General features: G+C 36.9%; 1 protein-coding gene across 1 annotated transcript in view; it reads right to left on the reverse strand.

The window, feature by feature from the left end:
- The window catches only part of Uba2 (Ubiquitin-like activating enzyme 2), a 368,774-nt gene that overhangs the window by 206,908 nt on the left and 143,504 nt on the right, over positions 1-18,362 (reverse strand). Inside the window, exon 7 of the mRNA XM_090382009.1 lies at positions 8,393-8,460. Within this exon, the coding sequence (XP_090238135.1) occupies positions 8,393-8,460 (68 nt within the window). The remainder of the gene's footprint in view (positions 1-8,392; positions 8,461-18,362) is intronic.

An 18,362-nucleotide genomic window follows, 5' to 3' on the forward strand; every position in this document is an offset into this window, starting at 1 on the left:
ACTAGTGGCAATAGAAAGTTAACATTGACAATGTTAAATTTCTATTGATACTGCATATGGGTAGAAGTAATCCCAGAGAAATGCACAAACTGTGTGGTACTACACTTAAGATGGTAGAAAATTAAAGATCTGGGAGTAGTTGTGCAGTCAGATATGAAGTTTTCTGAGCAATGCAGACAGGCTGCCAGGGCAGGTCATGGGGTTTTGTCAATGATATACAGGAATTTTGCTAGCAGGGAAAAGGAGATGATTGTCCCTCTGTATAAGGCGATGGTCCGGCCACGCCTGGAGTACTGCGTACAGGTCTAGAGGCCTCATTTTAGAAAGGATGCGGATTTGCTTGACCGTGTACAGAGAAGGGCAACAAGATTGGTGAGGGGAATGAAGGGATCCTCTTACCCTAAGAGGTGGTCTGGTTGGGGTGTATAAGGCCTTGAATGGGTTGAGCACGCCGAATTCTGATGGGATTCTTCCACTTGTTCAGATTACGATCATAAGGGGGCATAAATTCAAATTGAGGAAAGACAGATATAGAATAGACGTGCGGAAATTTGCCTTTAGCTAGCGGGTGGTTAATTGCGGGAACAAACTTCAATCTGTCGTTGTGGAAGTTGATAGGTTAAATAAATTTAAGGAGGAACTGGACAAACATTTAGAGAATTGTTTTGTAATTTTTTTTTTTTTTTTTTGGCTGATGCTGCATAAGCTCATACACTTGCATTCTTGCATCACATGCCACTACTAGCATTAGCAGAGGCATATGATGCAAGAAAGCAAGCTTATGCAGCATCAGCCAAAAAAAAAAAAAAAAAAAACCCTCCCATTTCACCCTTCTGTTCATTCCAAATACCTGTCCAGCTCAGCCTTAAATTTATTTAGGCTATCAACTTCTGCAACAAGGGATGGAAGTCTGTTCCGCCAACCAATTACCTGCTGGTTGAAGGCAAATTTCCACACATCTATCCTACATCTGTCTTTCCTCAATTTGAATTTATGCCCTCTCAGGTGATTATTCTGAGCAAGAGGAAAAATCCCATTAGCATTGAGCATGTTCAAACCATTCGACGTTTTATATACCTCTATCAGACCACCGTGCCAGTGCCTAGTCTCCAGACACTGTAATTTGCAAAACTTAAGCCTTTCTTTGTAAGAGCAACCCTTTGTTCCATTCACTTATCTTGTTGCTCTTCTCTGTACTTGTTCCAGAAGCTCTACATCCTTCTTGAAATGAGGCCTCCAGACCTGTATACAGTACTCAAGGTGTAGCCTAACATTGCCTTATACAAGGGAATAATCACCTTCTTATCCCTGCTAGAAAAATTCCTGTATATCATTGACAAGACACCATTGAGTTACTCTTGCAGCCTGTCTGCACTGCTCAGAAAACTTCATATCTGCCTGCACAATTACCCCCAGATCCTTTTCATTCTCTACCACTGTCAGTGTGTAGTACCACTGAGTTGATACTTTACTCTGGGGTTAGTGTCCCATATGTAGTACTTTACATTTGTCAATGTTAAACTTCATTTGCCACCTCTCAGCCCATCTGCTCAACCTTTCCAGATCCTGCTGCAGTAGCATACTGTCAGTAGTGTCCTTAACAACCCTGCCAACCGTTGTACCGTCTGCAAACTTGAACATTAAGCTTGATATACCATCATCAATATCATTTATAAATACAGAAAACAACAATGGACCCAACACTGAACCCTGAGGGACTCCACTAATAACATTAGTCCATGATCAGCAGTGTCCATTGATTACCACCTCTCTGTCTTCTCCCCTCAACCATCCCTTTATCCAAAGCGGCAATTTGCCTTCAATGCCACACTGCTCCAATTTGTGCAGCAGTCTTCCATGTGCAACAGTATCAAAAAGCCTAAGATCCAAAGATCAAATTTCTAAGATCCAAATATATAATATCAAAGTTATTCCCTGCATCCAGTTCTTTTGTGACTGCATCATAGTATCCAATCAAATTGGTCAGGCAAGACTTTCCCTTAACAAAACCATGCTGTGTCCGAGCTATAACTGAAGTCTTGTTATTTGGTTTTTAGGAGCATTAGCAACTAAGGCCATATTGCTCCGGAGGTATGCGGTGGTCATTTCCTGACCTTTTCGTATCCTCCATATATGGTGGTCACGGGCTCGAACCCCGGTGTAATCAAGAAGCGTGTACTACGCACTGCTGCTCCTGCCCACCTGGCTACGGAGGAGCCCTGAAGTCTTGTCTAAATGATCCTGCAATGCTTCTTTAACCAATGCCTCCATTAATTTTCCTGGAACAGAAGTTAAACTCACAGGTCTATAATTACTTGTGTCAGCCTCTGATCCACCTTTGTGAATTGGGGTCACATTTGCACATCTCCAGTCTATGGGTACCTCCTCTACTACTACTACTATTTATAAACATTCCATTATTTTAAATCAATTCTCAAATGCATATAAATATACGACAACTCAGATTGCATTTACATACAGGTTTTTCAACAGGGAAGGGGTGTATTCACTAGGTACCATAAACAAAATTAGGTTACAGGAAATAACAATAGGCTTGGGGGAAAATCATTTTATTACGATTCCATATGTCTATCAATGGTACAAACAGCTCAATATTCTTTTCAGGGACACTGATTTTAGAGTAATAGCAAAGCCCATTCAGAAACTTCCTTCCATATGAGCCCCTGGGTTAAATATATATAATATAGTTGTCTAATATATTCATATTATTCAAAACTTACTACACTCAGACAGACTGTGTACATTATTTCTTTATTCTGACATAATTTAGAGGTAGTTGAGTGTCAATGTTGCAAATAATTCTGCCATATATATAAACCGGCTTCTTGTGGTAGGAAGCATGACAGTGTTTCCTTGGTAAGACTGCAGAAATTAAAACTGGTAACTGCAGTTATCAATTTTAAATCACCATCTGTACATAGCTGTACACATGAGAATTGACTACAGTAGGCAGAGTGTAGCGATTTATACTGACCTTGGAAAGAAGTTTTTTTTACTCCAGATTTCAAAAGAAAGCACAAAATGGATTGAAAGTATCCAAGGGGGAAAATAATGTAATGGCAAATCGGCTAATACATCAAGACTGACAAGAGGTCTGTAGAATGACACCAGCTGCAATAAATGTTTTCCAATCTCTAGAACAGAGGTTCCCAACCTTTCTCAGTTCATGGCGCCCTTACTGTCCCAGTAATTTTTTCACAGCATCCCTAGTCCAAAAGAAATACCTAACACAGTGGTTTTCGACCTTTTAATATATACCTATGTAATAATTTTATTCTTTATATAGAGGTACTAAATTTAGTAAATTAATAAGAGGAGTTTACCTCAATATAGTACGTGGAACACTTCCGTATGATACCCTCCAGAAATTAGAACGGAAAAAACGAAAAAAATCGACAACTTACCGGTACATTAAAGTAAAATATAAATAATTAAATAATTAAAGTAAAATATAAATAATTAAATAATCAATTTAACACAATTCAAAATCAATTCAAAACAATTAAAATTCAAATTAACGCAATTAAAAGAATCTAACGAAAATATTCAAAACGATTTTCCTTCCTGAAGCTGACAATGCTTTTCGACCGACTGTCGTGATCACAGGAATGAAAATTACCGAATCAGGATAAACCTGCAACTTAAATAGTGATTATATGTCTTCGCGCATGCGCGTAAAGGTCCACGCATCGGAGATCAAATATGGCCGCCGAACATTAACAGAATTCTCGTGTAATTTAATTTCAACGGTTTCTGCAATTAATAGTCGCGTATAATTACGTTGAACGTTAAGTATTTTGGCCTCGTTAAATAAAAAAGTATGTTTTTCGTTAATGGCATGAAAGGCTAATTTCTGACGCTGCTGACCGAGAAGCACAAACTGAGGCTTCGTGTTGATTTACACAAATATTAAGAGAAAACAGCGTCGAACCCTGGTAAGACGAGTCGCAATCACCGCAAGAAATGTTGTATACTAGATCATTAATTTGTGTTGCGAACGCGGAAAGAACCGAGCGATTGTTCAGTATAGTGTGTAACTTCCGTATAGGCCTAGCTATAATTTTAAATTCGGTATCTTTAAAGAATCTGTTAAGCTGTTTGTGCCACTGTTCAACATATGGGACAGAAATAAAGTATTTTTTGATATTACTATTGCTGATTGGTGTAGTATTTTTTATCCTATCCTTAGCTTGTACCCTAATTCGATTTATTGTGTTAATGGGATAACCCCTGTTCAAGAATCTGCTAGTTAATATTTGTATTTCTGAGTCCAAAGCAGAATCCGTCGTTGAATATTTATAGGCATTTAGAAATTGATTAAAGATAATCGATCTTTTGTAGGTGAACGGGTGGTAGCTATTATAATGAAGAAGCATACCGGTGTTTGTGGGTTTTCGATAGATGCTAAATTGTATTTTGTTCGAGTCACGGGTAAGCGTGAAATTTAGAAAGTTTAATGACTTAGTATCCGTATCTTCCCTTTCCAATGTAAATTTGAGTCTAGAATGAATATTATTAAACGAATGTAAAATGTCTTGGATAGTACTACTATCAGTAATAACTAGAACATCGTCTAAATACCTCCCATAGTATGTGATATGGGGACGAAAAGGTGTCAAATGTATCTGCTCAATCGTTGAGAGATAGATCTCTGACATTAAGCCACTCAGGCTCAAACCCATTGGTAATCCAAAAATTTGTTTGTACACCTTGTCTCGAAAGGTGATGTAGTTAGCCTCAGCTAATAGTTTAATTAAGTGAAAAATTTCCTTAATGGGCAGCTTCGTATAATTAATCGGTGTCGAGTTTTTATTTAACATATCCCAAATAATATCTAATGTGTATTCAACGTTTACATTCGTATATAATGAGGTAACATCTAATGAGAATAAATTGTCATTGTCGCCGAGTCTACAGTCTTTAAGATTATTATATAATGTATCGTAATTCTTAATCCCAAATTGTATAACCTGTCTAACAGGTTTTATAATATTATATACATGTGTGGCTAAGGCTGAAAATGCCGAGTTCCTGTAGGAAACAATAGGTCGAATCGGAAATCCAGGCTTGTGTAATTTTACCTGACCAAAAAGTGCAGGAATATTGTATGTTCTGGACTTCAATTCCTTCAACTGAACCATAGTAATGTAGTCGTTTTTACGATATGTGGTTAACGTTTTATTGTATTGATTTACCAAATTGGTAAACAGTGCCGGTTCCACTTCACGATAAGTGGAGGTATCAGACACAACTGAATCTAACTTATTAATATAATCATGTTTATCTAGTATTACCACTGTATCTCCTTTATCTGCCATCTGTATAATAATGTCCTTATTTTCTCGAAGTTCTCGTAAAGCTGAACTGTCATGTGTATTCAATTTAGGAAGTCGCGTTTCTTTTATGTTATTTACTACTTGGTTAACTTGTTGAATAAATACATCTTTTTGTGGAACACTATGAAGTCCAAATTCAATATCAATTACGCATTGTTTTTTTGGCAGCTTTCGAGGTGGTAAATTATAATTTAATCCTTTGGATAAAAGTGAAATCTGGTCCTGCGATAGTGTACACGAGGAAAGATTTGTAACCTGTTGATATGTTGGTTCGTTGGATACTGGGTGAGGGGGTGTTCGTGAACTAGCCGACATATTCTGTGGTAGTGCGTTATGTGTCTGTGGGGGGATGTCACCCAACTCGTGTGAACTTGGTCGCAAGCTCGCGACAATGTGTTAGAATTCGCATGAACGTGTCTTGAACTATTCGATAATGTTTGCAACTTATTAACGTGTCTGTTTTTTATTTCTGAGGCTTGTGCTTCCCGTCGCAAATCTATGGAGGTCTTCAATACAGACCAATCGTTCGGATGTAGATAATTTTTTAATTTATCACGAAGCTTCCTAACCTGGGAAAGGTATTTTTGTTTATCCGAATATCGAGATTTTAAGGCAAGCTTAACAATATTACGTGATGTCGCCAGTGATAGTTGTTTTATGCCTGAAATTTTTTGATTTAAATTCACCCTGGCAAACTTCGGAACGATGTTGTTTTGAAGGCAATATTTTAGGAAAGAAATATGGTAACTTTGGGCCGAGTACCTTAGTGTAGATTTAATGTAATTTTGTACCAAGCCATTCAAAAAATCTCCCATAATTGTGTGTATCGATTGTATACTACTGGAGAGACAGGAAGTGAATGAAATAGTCAATAAGAGTTTGAAAATTAATTAGATAGTATGAATCAGAGCTGTAAGGTGAGGCTAACTACATCACCTTTCGAGACAAGGTGTACAAACAAATTTTTGGATTACCAATGGGTTTGAGCCTGAGTGGCTTAATGTCAGAGATCTATCTCTCAACGATTGAGCAGATACATTTGACACCTTTTCGTCCCCATATCACATACTATGGGAGGTATTTAGACGATGTTCTAGTTATTACTGATAGTAGTACTATCCAAGACATTTTACATTCGTTTAATAATATTCATTCTAGACTCAAATTTACATTGGAAAGGGAAGATACGGATACTAAGTCATTAAACTTTCTAAATTTCACGCTTACCCGTGACTCGAACAAAATACAATTTAGCATCTATCGAAAACCCACAAACACCGGTATGCTTCTTCATTATAATAGCTACCACCCGTTCACCTACAAAAGATCGATTATCTTTAATCAATTTCTAAATGCCTATAAATATTCAACGACGGATTCTGCTTTGGACTCAGAAATACAAATATTAACTAGCAGATTCTTGAACAGGGGTTATCCCATTAACACAATAAATCGAATTAGGGTACAAGCTAAGGATAGGATAAAAAATACTACACCAATCAGCAATAGTAATATCAAAAAATACTTTATTTCTGTCCCATATGTTGAACAGTGGCACAAACAGCTTAACAGATTCTTTAAAGATACCGAATTTAAAATTATAGCTAGGCCTATACGGAAGTTACACACTATACTGAACAATCGCTCGGTTCTTTCCGCGTTCGCAACACAAATTAATGATCTAGTATACAACATTTCTTGCGGTGATTGCGACTCGTCTTACCAGGGTTCGACGCGGTTTTCTCTTAATATTTGTGTAAATCAACACGAAGCCTCAGTTCGTGCTTCTCGGTCAGCAGCGTCAGAATTAGCCTTTCATGCCATTAGCGAAAAACATACTTTTTTATTTAACGAGGCCAAAATACTTAACGTTCAACGTAATTATACGCGACTATTAATTGCAGAAACCGTTGAAATTAAATTACACGAGAATTCTGTTAATGTTCGGCGGCCATATTTGATCTCCGATGCGTGGACCTTTACGCGCATGCGCGAAGACATATAATCACTATTTAAGTTGCAGGTTTATCCTGATTCGGTAATTTTCATTCCTGTGATCACGACAGTCGGTCGAAAAGCATTGTCAGCTTCAGGAAGGAAAATCGTTTTGAATATTTTCGTTAGATTCTTTTAATTGCGTTAATTTGAATTTTAATTGTTTTGAATTGATTTTGAATTGTGTTAAATTGATTATTTAATTATTTATATTTTACTTTAATGTACCGGTAAGTTGTCGATTTTTTCGTTTTTTCCGTTCTAATTTCTGGAGGGTATCATACGGAAGTGTTCCACGTACTATATTGAGGTAAACTCCTCTTATTAATTTACTAATATTATTATCAACGTAGAACATATTGAGTATTACAGCTCTGATTCATACTATCTAAGAGGTACTAAATAAATATCAATTATAGATCACCACAAAATTAAAAAGATATGGTACAATGGATATCGTACCGTACCCTTTATATTGTACCCTTTTTTATAATGAAATAAACATATAAATTTCAAAAAAATAATAATAACGACTTTAAGTAACTTAAACCCAAATTATACGGTACCCCAAAAATGTTGTTGTGGCACGTTAGTGTGCCGTGGCACCCCAGTTGAAAACCACTGCTCTAGAAGAACAGTGCTCTCCAAGTAGGGTGCTCTGTTATACATTTTATTTTACAAGAATAATTTAGTGCAAGTTGTCTTCAAAAGACAAGGATTATTCATTTATCTCTGTGCAGAGGCTCCTTGCGGGAATGTCTGAAAAGCCATGGTTGCTACATGCAGAGCACTGTGGCAGATTGGATCTAATCACTGCAAGACACTCTTACATACAAAAATATAAACCTAGGCTCCACAATCCAAATTAGATCTCATGAGTGTTTATACAAATTAAGACATTCTGATTTGCTCCCTACTCTCTAGTCAATAAAGAATATCTTCAATATGATAGCAGTAATGTTCAGAATTACTAGAAAAGCAAAATTAAATTAAAATAAAATTATAAATATTAATTAAAATTATTATAAATAAAAACATACAGCCAAGTTCAGGATCAGCCATATCAGGAGAGACATCTTCATCTGGATCTCCTTCTCCAAATAATTGGCTGAAAGCAGCATTAAAAAAATAAACTTTATATTCTCAGTAGAGAACTTAAAAGCCTTCACTGCACAAAAAAAAAACAAAAAACTTTACTATTAGAATAAAAAAAACAAATCTAAGAAATAACATTTCTACACTACAAAAATTATAAAGCAATGCTTTATTTGTACACAGAAAATAAGTAAAGTACAGTGTTGATTTCCATCAGGGATAGAAATCAATATTGTATAGTCTTCTCTACTGGGGAAATAACCAATAGAAAAGCTACTGTTATTCCGAGTGCCACCATCCAGACAGTACTGTTCCCAGCATTATTGTTCTCTCACTGGTGGATGGGTGGATAGGCAGGTAGGCATGCATAGTGTATGCAGTATATTCAACAAAGAATGCAAACAAAGTTTACAAAAAATGCCACTTATTATAACAACTCATATAGTGAAATCCTTCAGAAGTTGCCTAGTCACTTTCAAATAAATAAGACTTCTCCAGTGGATAACTCTGTCACCAGTGAACAGGCAGTTACCCAGAATGCATGTGTAGGCAAACATATTAGAAGTTTTAGACTATGTCTACAACTTACAAGTGAAAATATTTTCACAAAAGAGATGTCAAAAGGTGCAGAAAATTAACTAAAGCAATTTATAGCCTTTAAGTCCACATACTGCAAGAATTTATTAACAATGTATTGGGCAGGCAGTGCAAAGGAATCATTTTAATACACAGTAAATTCACAAGAAATGCAAACAAATTTGAAAAACAGCGTCAATACTATAAATCTCAACGTGAAATTCTTCACATCATTAGTACCTATATCATTATTACAAGTTGAGCATCCCTAATCCGAAAATCCAAAATGTTCCAAAATCCGGAACTTTTTGACATGATACCACAAGTAGAAAATTCCACGCCTGACCTCGTGTGACGGGTCGCAGTCAAAACGCAAGGTCACAACAGACAGTTTATTCAGCATCACCAAAGGAAAAGACCCTCCTAGCCCCCTTCAGCTGCGATATATCTTTTCCATGCCCAGATCCCCCCCATGAAGGGTAATAAAATTGCACGTGCATTCCAGACACGCCAGGACTGTTTTTTGCTAATTCTCTGCTCTGTGGTGTAAAGATACATAATATTGAAAATGTCAAAATAGGCCTGCAGATACTCTTATGGGTAACAGTGATAAGAAAAAGCATTTATGTTTATCTACAGCACAGAAAGTCAAGCTATTAGAGAAACTGGACAGCAGTTAAGTGTGAAATGTCTTACAGAAGAGTATGGTGTTGGAATGACTGCCATATGTAACCTGAAGAAACAGAAGGATAAACTGTTGAAGTTCTATGCTGAAAATGATGAACAGAAGTTAATGAAAAATAGAAAAACACTGCATGAAGCTAAAAATGAAGGTCTCGATCGTGTATTGAAAGAGTGGATCCACCAGCGTCACAGTGAACACATGCCACTTAATGGTATGCTGATCATGAAACAAGGAAAGATTTATCACGATGAACTGAAAATTGAAGGGAACTGTGAATATTCAACAGGCTGGTTGCAAAAATTTAAGAAAAGACACAGCATTAAATTTTTAAAGGTTTGTGGTGATAAAACATTTGCTGATCATGAAGCAGTGGAGAAATTCATTGAGAAGTTTTCCGGGGTCATGTCTGATGAAAATCTGACACCAGAACAAGTCTATAATGCTGACGAAACATCGCTGTTTTGGCCAAGAAAGACAGTGACTACAGCTGATGAGACAGCCCCTACAGGAATTAAGGATGCCAAGGACAGAATAACTGTGCTGGGATGTGCTAATGCAGCAGGCACGCACAAGTATAAACTTGCTGTGATAGGCAAAAGCTTGCATCCTCACTGTTTTAAAGGAATGAATTTCTTATTAGTCCATTATTATGCTAACAAAAAGGCATGGATCACCAGGGACATCTTTTCTGATTGGTTTCACAAACATTTTGTACCAGTGGCTCATGCTCACTGCAGGGAAGCTGGACTGGATGACAACTGCAAGATTTTGTTATTCCTTGACAACTGTTCTGCTCATCCTCCAGCTGAAATTCTCATCAAAAATAATGTTTATGCCATGTACTTTCCCCCAAATGTGACTTCATTAATTCAGCCATGTGACCAGAATATCCTAAGATCAATGAAGAGTAAATATAAAAACACTTTCTTGAACAGCATGCTAATAGCAGTGAACAGAGGAGCTCAGCATGAAGGATGCCGTCTATGTGGCTGCCAATGCTTGGAACACAGTGACTAAAGACATAGTTGTGCATGCCTGGCACAACCTCTGGCCTGCGACTATGTTCAGTGATGACGATGAACAAGGTGGTGAACTTTGAAGGATTCCGTGTGTCAAGTGAGGGGAAAAAAATGTCTGACTGCCTTACATATGCAAAAAAATATACCTTCAGAGTCCGTCAGTAAGCTGGAAGAAGTGAATATCGACCAAGTTTTTAACATCGATAATGAGGCTCCAGTTGTTCATTCACTGACTGATGATGAAATAGCCAAAATGGTTATGAATCAAGGTGATCCTAATAATAGCGACAATGAAGATGATGTTAACACTGCAGAAAAAGTGCCTACAGATGACATGGTAATGTGTGATGGGCTTATTGAAGAACTAGAGCAGCATGCATTCATAACAGAACAAGAAATCATGTCAGTGTATAAAATCAAAGAGAGACTTCTAAGACAAAAACTGTTGTTAATGAGGCAGATGACTCTAGAGGAAATATTTAAAAAAGGCATCCAGCAGAATGCCTCCTCATCCCTAGAGGACCCACTTCCTGGTCCCTCAACTGCTTTTGATGTTTCTTCTCACCTAAAAAAATAAAATAAGTGTACAGTAAACTTTAAATCAAAACAGCATCATAAGTGGAGACTGAAAGCCTGCCATTGTTTTGACAGCTGATGTACAAGTATTCTGGTGATGCTACTGTGCTGCTTAGTTACCCTGAACACATTTTTTCACTGTACAGTACTGTATTAATGGTATGTCATATTTTATTTCCCATATGAAATTAGTTAGCTAATTAGTTTGCTTAAACAATGATTGATTTATCCAAAGAAATGAAAACAGCCTATAAAAATCGAGCAAAATAAAGAAATTATTTATGGCTTACACATGTTAAAGAATGTTTATCTTCATCATCATCAGACTAAATTCACTCTTTGTTCACTCATTACTGGCTCAGCACTCGGTTGTTGCACAAGGTCTTCTTCAGAAATTCTTCAAGAGGCGTTTGTTTCCAAGATAATCTTCTCTTTTCTTTATAAATTTCAATAGTATGCATAAGCTTTTTTTTAATGGAATGCACAAATTGCAACTAACATGATTTGCATGGAGTAACATGTTTACAAAGCTTTAAAAAAAAGGAATGAAGAGAAGATTCTGAAAATTTGTTTTTTATATAATCAAAGATTTCAGTAAAGGGGAAACACATTTCACCATAATGACGAAAAAAACCACACAATTCCAGCTACATATCGGTATTTTCGTAAATGCAGTAACCTGGAGTTTACTACCCATTTATAATTGCTTGCAGTAACAGAAAAGCCCAATAAACTGGAAAGTGCAAATTGTTTTTATTGTTTTATGGTAGTGACTCCCAGAAATTTGAAAAACAAAGGCATTCAAAATTGGTTCTTATAATGGTACACATTTATGGAAGTGTAGTGCATTTTAATGATTTGAATTGGTAACTAATACAATTTACACTATAAAAACAACCTTTCAGAGTTATATAGTGAAAATTTCAACTTTGGAGGTCGTGGAACAAATTATCAAAAAACAATATGTTATTGGGTTCACATTACGATATTTTCACAATACGATGGTGTCTCTGGAATGGATTAATATCGTAAAGCGGGGTACACTATCATATAGCGACGAGCGTGGTTTGAAACGTGGTATTTATGAATGTTTAATGTGCATTTTTTGCAATTAATGTTCATATTTTCCATTTTGTTGACACTAAACTCTTAAACCCAGGAACTCTTAAAGCGAAAACTGCCTGTATATGCAAATATTCCAAAATCCGGAATACTTCTGGTCCCAAGCATTTCGGATAAGGGATACTCAACCTGTACGTAATTTTATCATCATGGTCACCTTGTTTTTGATATTTATTCTGAGTATTAATAGTAGCAAATAATGCAAGGAGGTAAAGAAAAACTTTTATCAGCCAAAAAATAAATAACTATCATATCATCTGCCCATTCCATCTAATTTGTCTAATCCATCCTTAAATTTATTCAAACTAATCACTTCCACAACACCAGATTAAGTTTGCTAAAACAATCACTCTGGCTGAAAGCAAATTTTTGCACATCCGATGCTGCCCTTCTCAATTAAAATTTATATTCCCTTATATACTTCACCTAAGCAATATAGAAAGAAAAAGATCTACCAGCCAGACACGAAATTTGCTGAATAACACAGATTAGTTGCTAGGATAGCTCATGGATTTTGGCAATGATATACAGGAATTCTTCCATCAGAGATAAGGGGATAATTATTCCACTTGAGTACTGCACATAGGTCTGGAAGTCATATTTTAGGAAGCATGTGGATCTGCTTGAAGTTGCAGATAGAGGTAATAAAATTAGTTGGGGGGGGGGGGCAAAAAGGCAATCTTGCCAAGGAAAGCAGCCCTGAAAACAAGGCACCAGCAAGATCTGATTGATATATTTAAGGCTTTGAATGGACTGAATAAACTAAATGTTATGACATCCTTAATCTTGCTCAGACAACATGCATAATGGGAGTAATTTCAATTGAGGAAGGATGGCTGTAAGATAGATGTGTGGAAATTTTCTTTCAGCCAGTGTAGTTGGCATGTGATGTGTTTTTAGAATTGTTTTTATATATTTTTGGATTTTTTTTTTTTTTTTTTTTTTTTTTGGTTGCTGTATTAAGCTTGCTTCATTGCTTCATTTTTCCACTACTAATACTAATCTGAGAAAGAGAAAGGATGCTATCGGCATTTAATTCACTCAGTCCATTTAGTCTCCGACAACGTCCTAGAATTATGAACTCTGCAATTTGCAAACCTAAAGTTTTTTTTTTTTTTTTTAATAAGAGTATATCATTTTATGCCCTTGATTGATCTTGTTGCTCTTATCTATGCTTGTTCTAAAAGATCCATATCCTTCCTAAAATGAGTATTCCAGGCCTGTACACAGTTCTCAAGGTATAGTCAAACCACTGCCATATTCAATGGAGTAATCAGCTCCTTATGCCTGTTGGCAAAATTCCTGTATATCATTGACAGAATCCCATGTGCTGTCATAGCAGTCTAACTGCACTGCTCAGGGAACTTGACCCCAGACTATAAAATAAACCCAAAGGCTCTTTCATTGTCATATTTTGAGTCTTACATCACACAACTGTTATATTATTCTGGGATTATGCAGTACAATAGTAGTAGTAATGGAGGCATGTGATGCAAAAAAGCAAGTGTATGAGCTTATGTAGCATCGTAAAAAAAAAAAAAAAAATTTTCACACATCCATTCTCTAAACGTTTGTCCAGTTAATCCTTGAATTTATTTAAGATATCAACTTCCACAACAGATGGAAGTGTGTTCCAGCAATTACTACCCACTGGCTAAAGGCAAATTTCTGAACAGCTATTCTACAACTGTCTTTCCTCAATTTGAATTTATGGCCCCTCAGGTTTGTAATCTGAGGAAGCAGAAGAATCCCATCAGAACTGAGCGTGCTCAAACCCATTCAAGGCCTTATTCACCTGAATCAGATAACCTTGCAGGAGCCTAGTCTCCAGCCACTGCAATTTGCAGAGGCTTAAGCCTTTCTTGGTAAGAGAACTCCTTTGTTCCCCTCACCAATCTTGTTGCCCTTCTCTGTACACGCTCAAGAAACTCTACATCTTTCCTAAAAGGAGGCTTCCAGACCTGTACGCAGTACTCAAGGTGTGGCCTGACCACTGCCTTATATAAAGGGATAATCACCTTTTTCCTACTAGCAAAATTCCTGTGTATCGTTGACAATACCCCATGACCTGCTCTTGCAGCCTGTCTACGTTGCTCAGAAAACTTCATATCTGACTGCACAATTACTACCAGATCTTTTTCATTTTCTACCACCCTAAGTGTAGTAACACACAGTTGGTACATTTCTCTGGGATTACTTCTGCCCATATATAGTAATTTGCATTTGTCAATGTTAACAATTATTGCATACTGTTTACATATTGAATGTATCAATGTTAAATGTCAACTGCCAATTCTCAGCCTACCTGCCTAGTTTGCCTAGGTACTGCAGTCGAATACTTTAATTCCTGTCATTACCTGAAGGTTTGAGGCAAAGCCCCTTGTTTTCAAAAATAATGATACTGAAAGCACAGTGTTTAATGTGTAGTTTGCTGATAACACAAAGTTTGACAGGGTTGTTTATCAGCAACATGAAGTAGATTATCATTAATTGTGCCAATTCATATCTGGTGGAGCAATGCAGTTCTTTCCTTTCCTTCTAGTTTTAACACAGACAAAGAATTCTTTGCTACTTTTCTTTCATTCTTAGCCAGACTTCTCATAATCTGTCTCAGCTTGTTTAATCCCCAATTTATTGCAGAGTTTGTTCTTATTGCAGGATTCTGTCTCATAATAATTTATAATCATCCCATGCATTTTTCTTCACTAGTCTCATCAATTCATCTCACATCCATATAGGTCTAAACTGTGAATGTCTCCCTTTGTTGGTACAGAATGCCTAATAGTTATATGATTATTTACCTGAACACACTATATTTACTACTTGTATTTGTTAACAACATGAATAGGTCCCACTGGACAGAATTTAAAAATTGTTTAAGATCACTGTAATCACCTTTGTGAAAGAAAAATCCTCTCCATTTATCCCAGGAAATAGTTATACCTTTAAATAAATCCCACATCTATTGACTGGCAACTAGCGGACTATACAAGGTGCCAGTCATAGCGGTGGGACACCTAGTGAATATACTATGACTGACATCTAGTGGTTCCTTCCTTCGCCTGAAAAGTACCTGTTGATAATTAGATCATGGGAACTGCTTTCTTTTGTTGGCTCTCTAACATGCTGGTGTAGAGAGCAGTCATCATTAAATCCAGAAAAATTCTGCTACTGTATGAGTGACCAACCGAGACCCAGTCAATATCCGAAAATTCCCCATTATAAGATTGCTAATTTACTGGACCACTCTTTATCTGTATAGCTATTCATTATACTAGTCACCATCATTTTGTCTATAAAATACTCCTGCTCTCACTTCTATTTTCCCAAAGCTTATTTCACATCAAATTAACTCAACATGCCGACCGGGCTAGCCGGATAGGTAAAGTGCCTGCATGGCAACCCAAAGGTCGCAGGTTCGATTCCCGCCTCGGGCTGGATATCACGATGGTGCCGAACCAACCGGTTGGTTGGATATCCCGGCCACGATACACGAAGGAAGAAAGAAAAAACTGGTTCCTTCGTGTATTGATCACATCATACGAAATAAATAAATAAAAACTCAACATTATGCAGTCACCCACATCAACTAGGTGTCCACTGCTTCAGGTTCTGCATGCTTCTTCATTACCAAGAGAATAACCCCCCCCTTCTGTCCTATCTGTATAAAAGGGCCAGTTGGCAGATTTTCATGTGACTGATACTGGCTGGTTGCTAAGAGTCCAATCATACACATGAATGCATAAACCAATGCAACACACATGACTGGCTTTGCACAGGTGTTCAACACAGAGACATGAGGTAGATTTCAGGGAACCCTCAGAAACCACTGCACAAAGGGAGCCTTTGGCTCACTTTGGTAGCAATGCATCCTGACAAGGCCAGAGTATTTAACCACCAGCTACAAACTTACTGCCAGCTACTTTATTGAAGGAACCCTTTTCTGTTCACACAAAATATCAGTTCACTAGGAACATGACAAGGGGCTATCCTAGGATTCCATCCTGGGTCCCTCTAATGGATCATCATCTGTGATAGCTGGCTTCAGAAAACTACCCCTCCAACAGCTGTTGCAAGCATAATACTCAACCCAACTTATAGCCTATGCAGATGACTTATTGCTCCTCTTGGCTGATGAGTTTGGGACAGAATCTGAAGAGACAGCAAATACCACAAGGGAAGAATTGGAATCATGGCATCAGAACTACAAGAAATATTGGCAGAAAAAACCTGACAAATGTTAAAAGAGAGAATGAACTGATTCCCCAGTCTTATAAAACTAAATCCATTTAAGTATAACCATAAACAAATACCTGTAAGCATTCTTTGACACAAAAATATCATGCACACCATGTACCCAATATCCAAGGGAGAAAATCAAGAACTATGAAGGCAAGATTATGTTAGTACCCAGGAGAGCTGAGATCTTTTAAAGGATGTACCTGTAAGCTGTTACATAAATATGTATTCCTTTCAAACATGTTGTTTTCGTTTTTTTAGGAGCATTAGCAGCTAAGGCCATATTGCTCCGGGATATGCAGTGGTCATTCCCTGACCTTTCCTTTCAAACATGCCAGAATGCACTGGTGCACAGTCACATAGGACCAATAAACAGATCCCTCCAACATTATCTGCAACCACAATACAGGTAGTTCCTGCTTTATGAGTTAATTCGTTCCTAGCACGCACTCGTAAAGCGGGAATTTATTTCCCATAGACATAATATTCAAAACAGGGGGTTATGCTCACAATGGAATTTGACCATAGTAATGTTAAATAAAAGTCAACAAAACAATAGTTTATGCATAAACAATGATTTATTTATCGACAGAAATGAAAACATAGCCTTTAAAATTGAGAATATTATAATAATAATAAATTATTTATGTCATACAAATGTTAAAGAATGTTTATTCTTCATCATCATCGACTAAATGTACACTCATTGCTGGTTTAATGGAAGCACAAGGAGCCATTGTCTTCTTCTGAAATGCTTCAAGAGTCGTTGTTTCCAAGACAGTCTTCTCTTTTCTTTATAAATTTCACGATAGCATGCATAAGCATTTTTTAAATCTGTAGCTACTTTTCTAGTGTGCTCAAAATTTGAATCTTGACTCAAAACTCTCAATTGCATTTTCTATGTGTTGAAAAGCTTCATCGAGTCCCTTGAGAGTGAAGGACTGAACGGGAGTTTCAGCTGTTAAATCTTATTCCTCAGCTTCTTCACATTTTACCATTCAAGGTGGTCTTTATTTGTGAACCCTCCATTGTGTGCTTGAAGCAGACCAGTGATGTCAGTTGTAGAAACCTTAAGCTGCAATTAGTTAGCAAAATTAACGACCGCTTCTGTTTCATTTTGTATGATCTCTGCTGGTTCTTGAAATCCTTAAAAATTATCAATAAACTGAGGAAGAATTTATTCCAAACACCCTTCAAATTTATCCCCCTTAAGAAGCCATATAAATTTTAAATAAGACAAGGCAGCGAAAATGAAGAGGAAACAACCACTCTTTGTGGTGTCAGCTTTATGTAACTGCTTTATGTTATGAGTCAATGAGATGTTCTAATCTGCCCAAACAAACACACGCATAATAGTACAGTATTGTATACTACACGTGGTTTTAAATGCCATATTTATGAATGTTCAGCATTTAGTTTATAATATTATGAAAATATGTTCATATTTTCAATTTTGAAAACTCGTAAAGCTGGAACTGCCTGTACTCAGTCCTACTACAAACCAGTAGAGCCTACAGGATGGTGTCCACTATGTTACCATCAAGGAGAAAGAGAGAGTTCACATGGATCTGCTGCAGCTGTGGTAGGCTAGAGGGGGCTATATTGTTTTGTTATTGTTTGGTTTTTAGGAGCATTAGCAACTAAGGCCATATTGCTCCGGGATATGCGGTGGTCATTCCCTGAATGACCTTTCCGCAT

Source organism: Mastigoproctus giganteus, chromosome 9 (genome assembly GCF_048544385.1).
Source record: "Mastigoproctus giganteus isolate SK-2022 chromosome 9, ASM4854438v1, whole genome shotgun sequence".
Lineage (NCBI taxonomy): Eukaryota > Metazoa > Arthropoda > Arachnida > Uropygi > Thelyphonidae > Mastigoproctus > Mastigoproctus giganteus.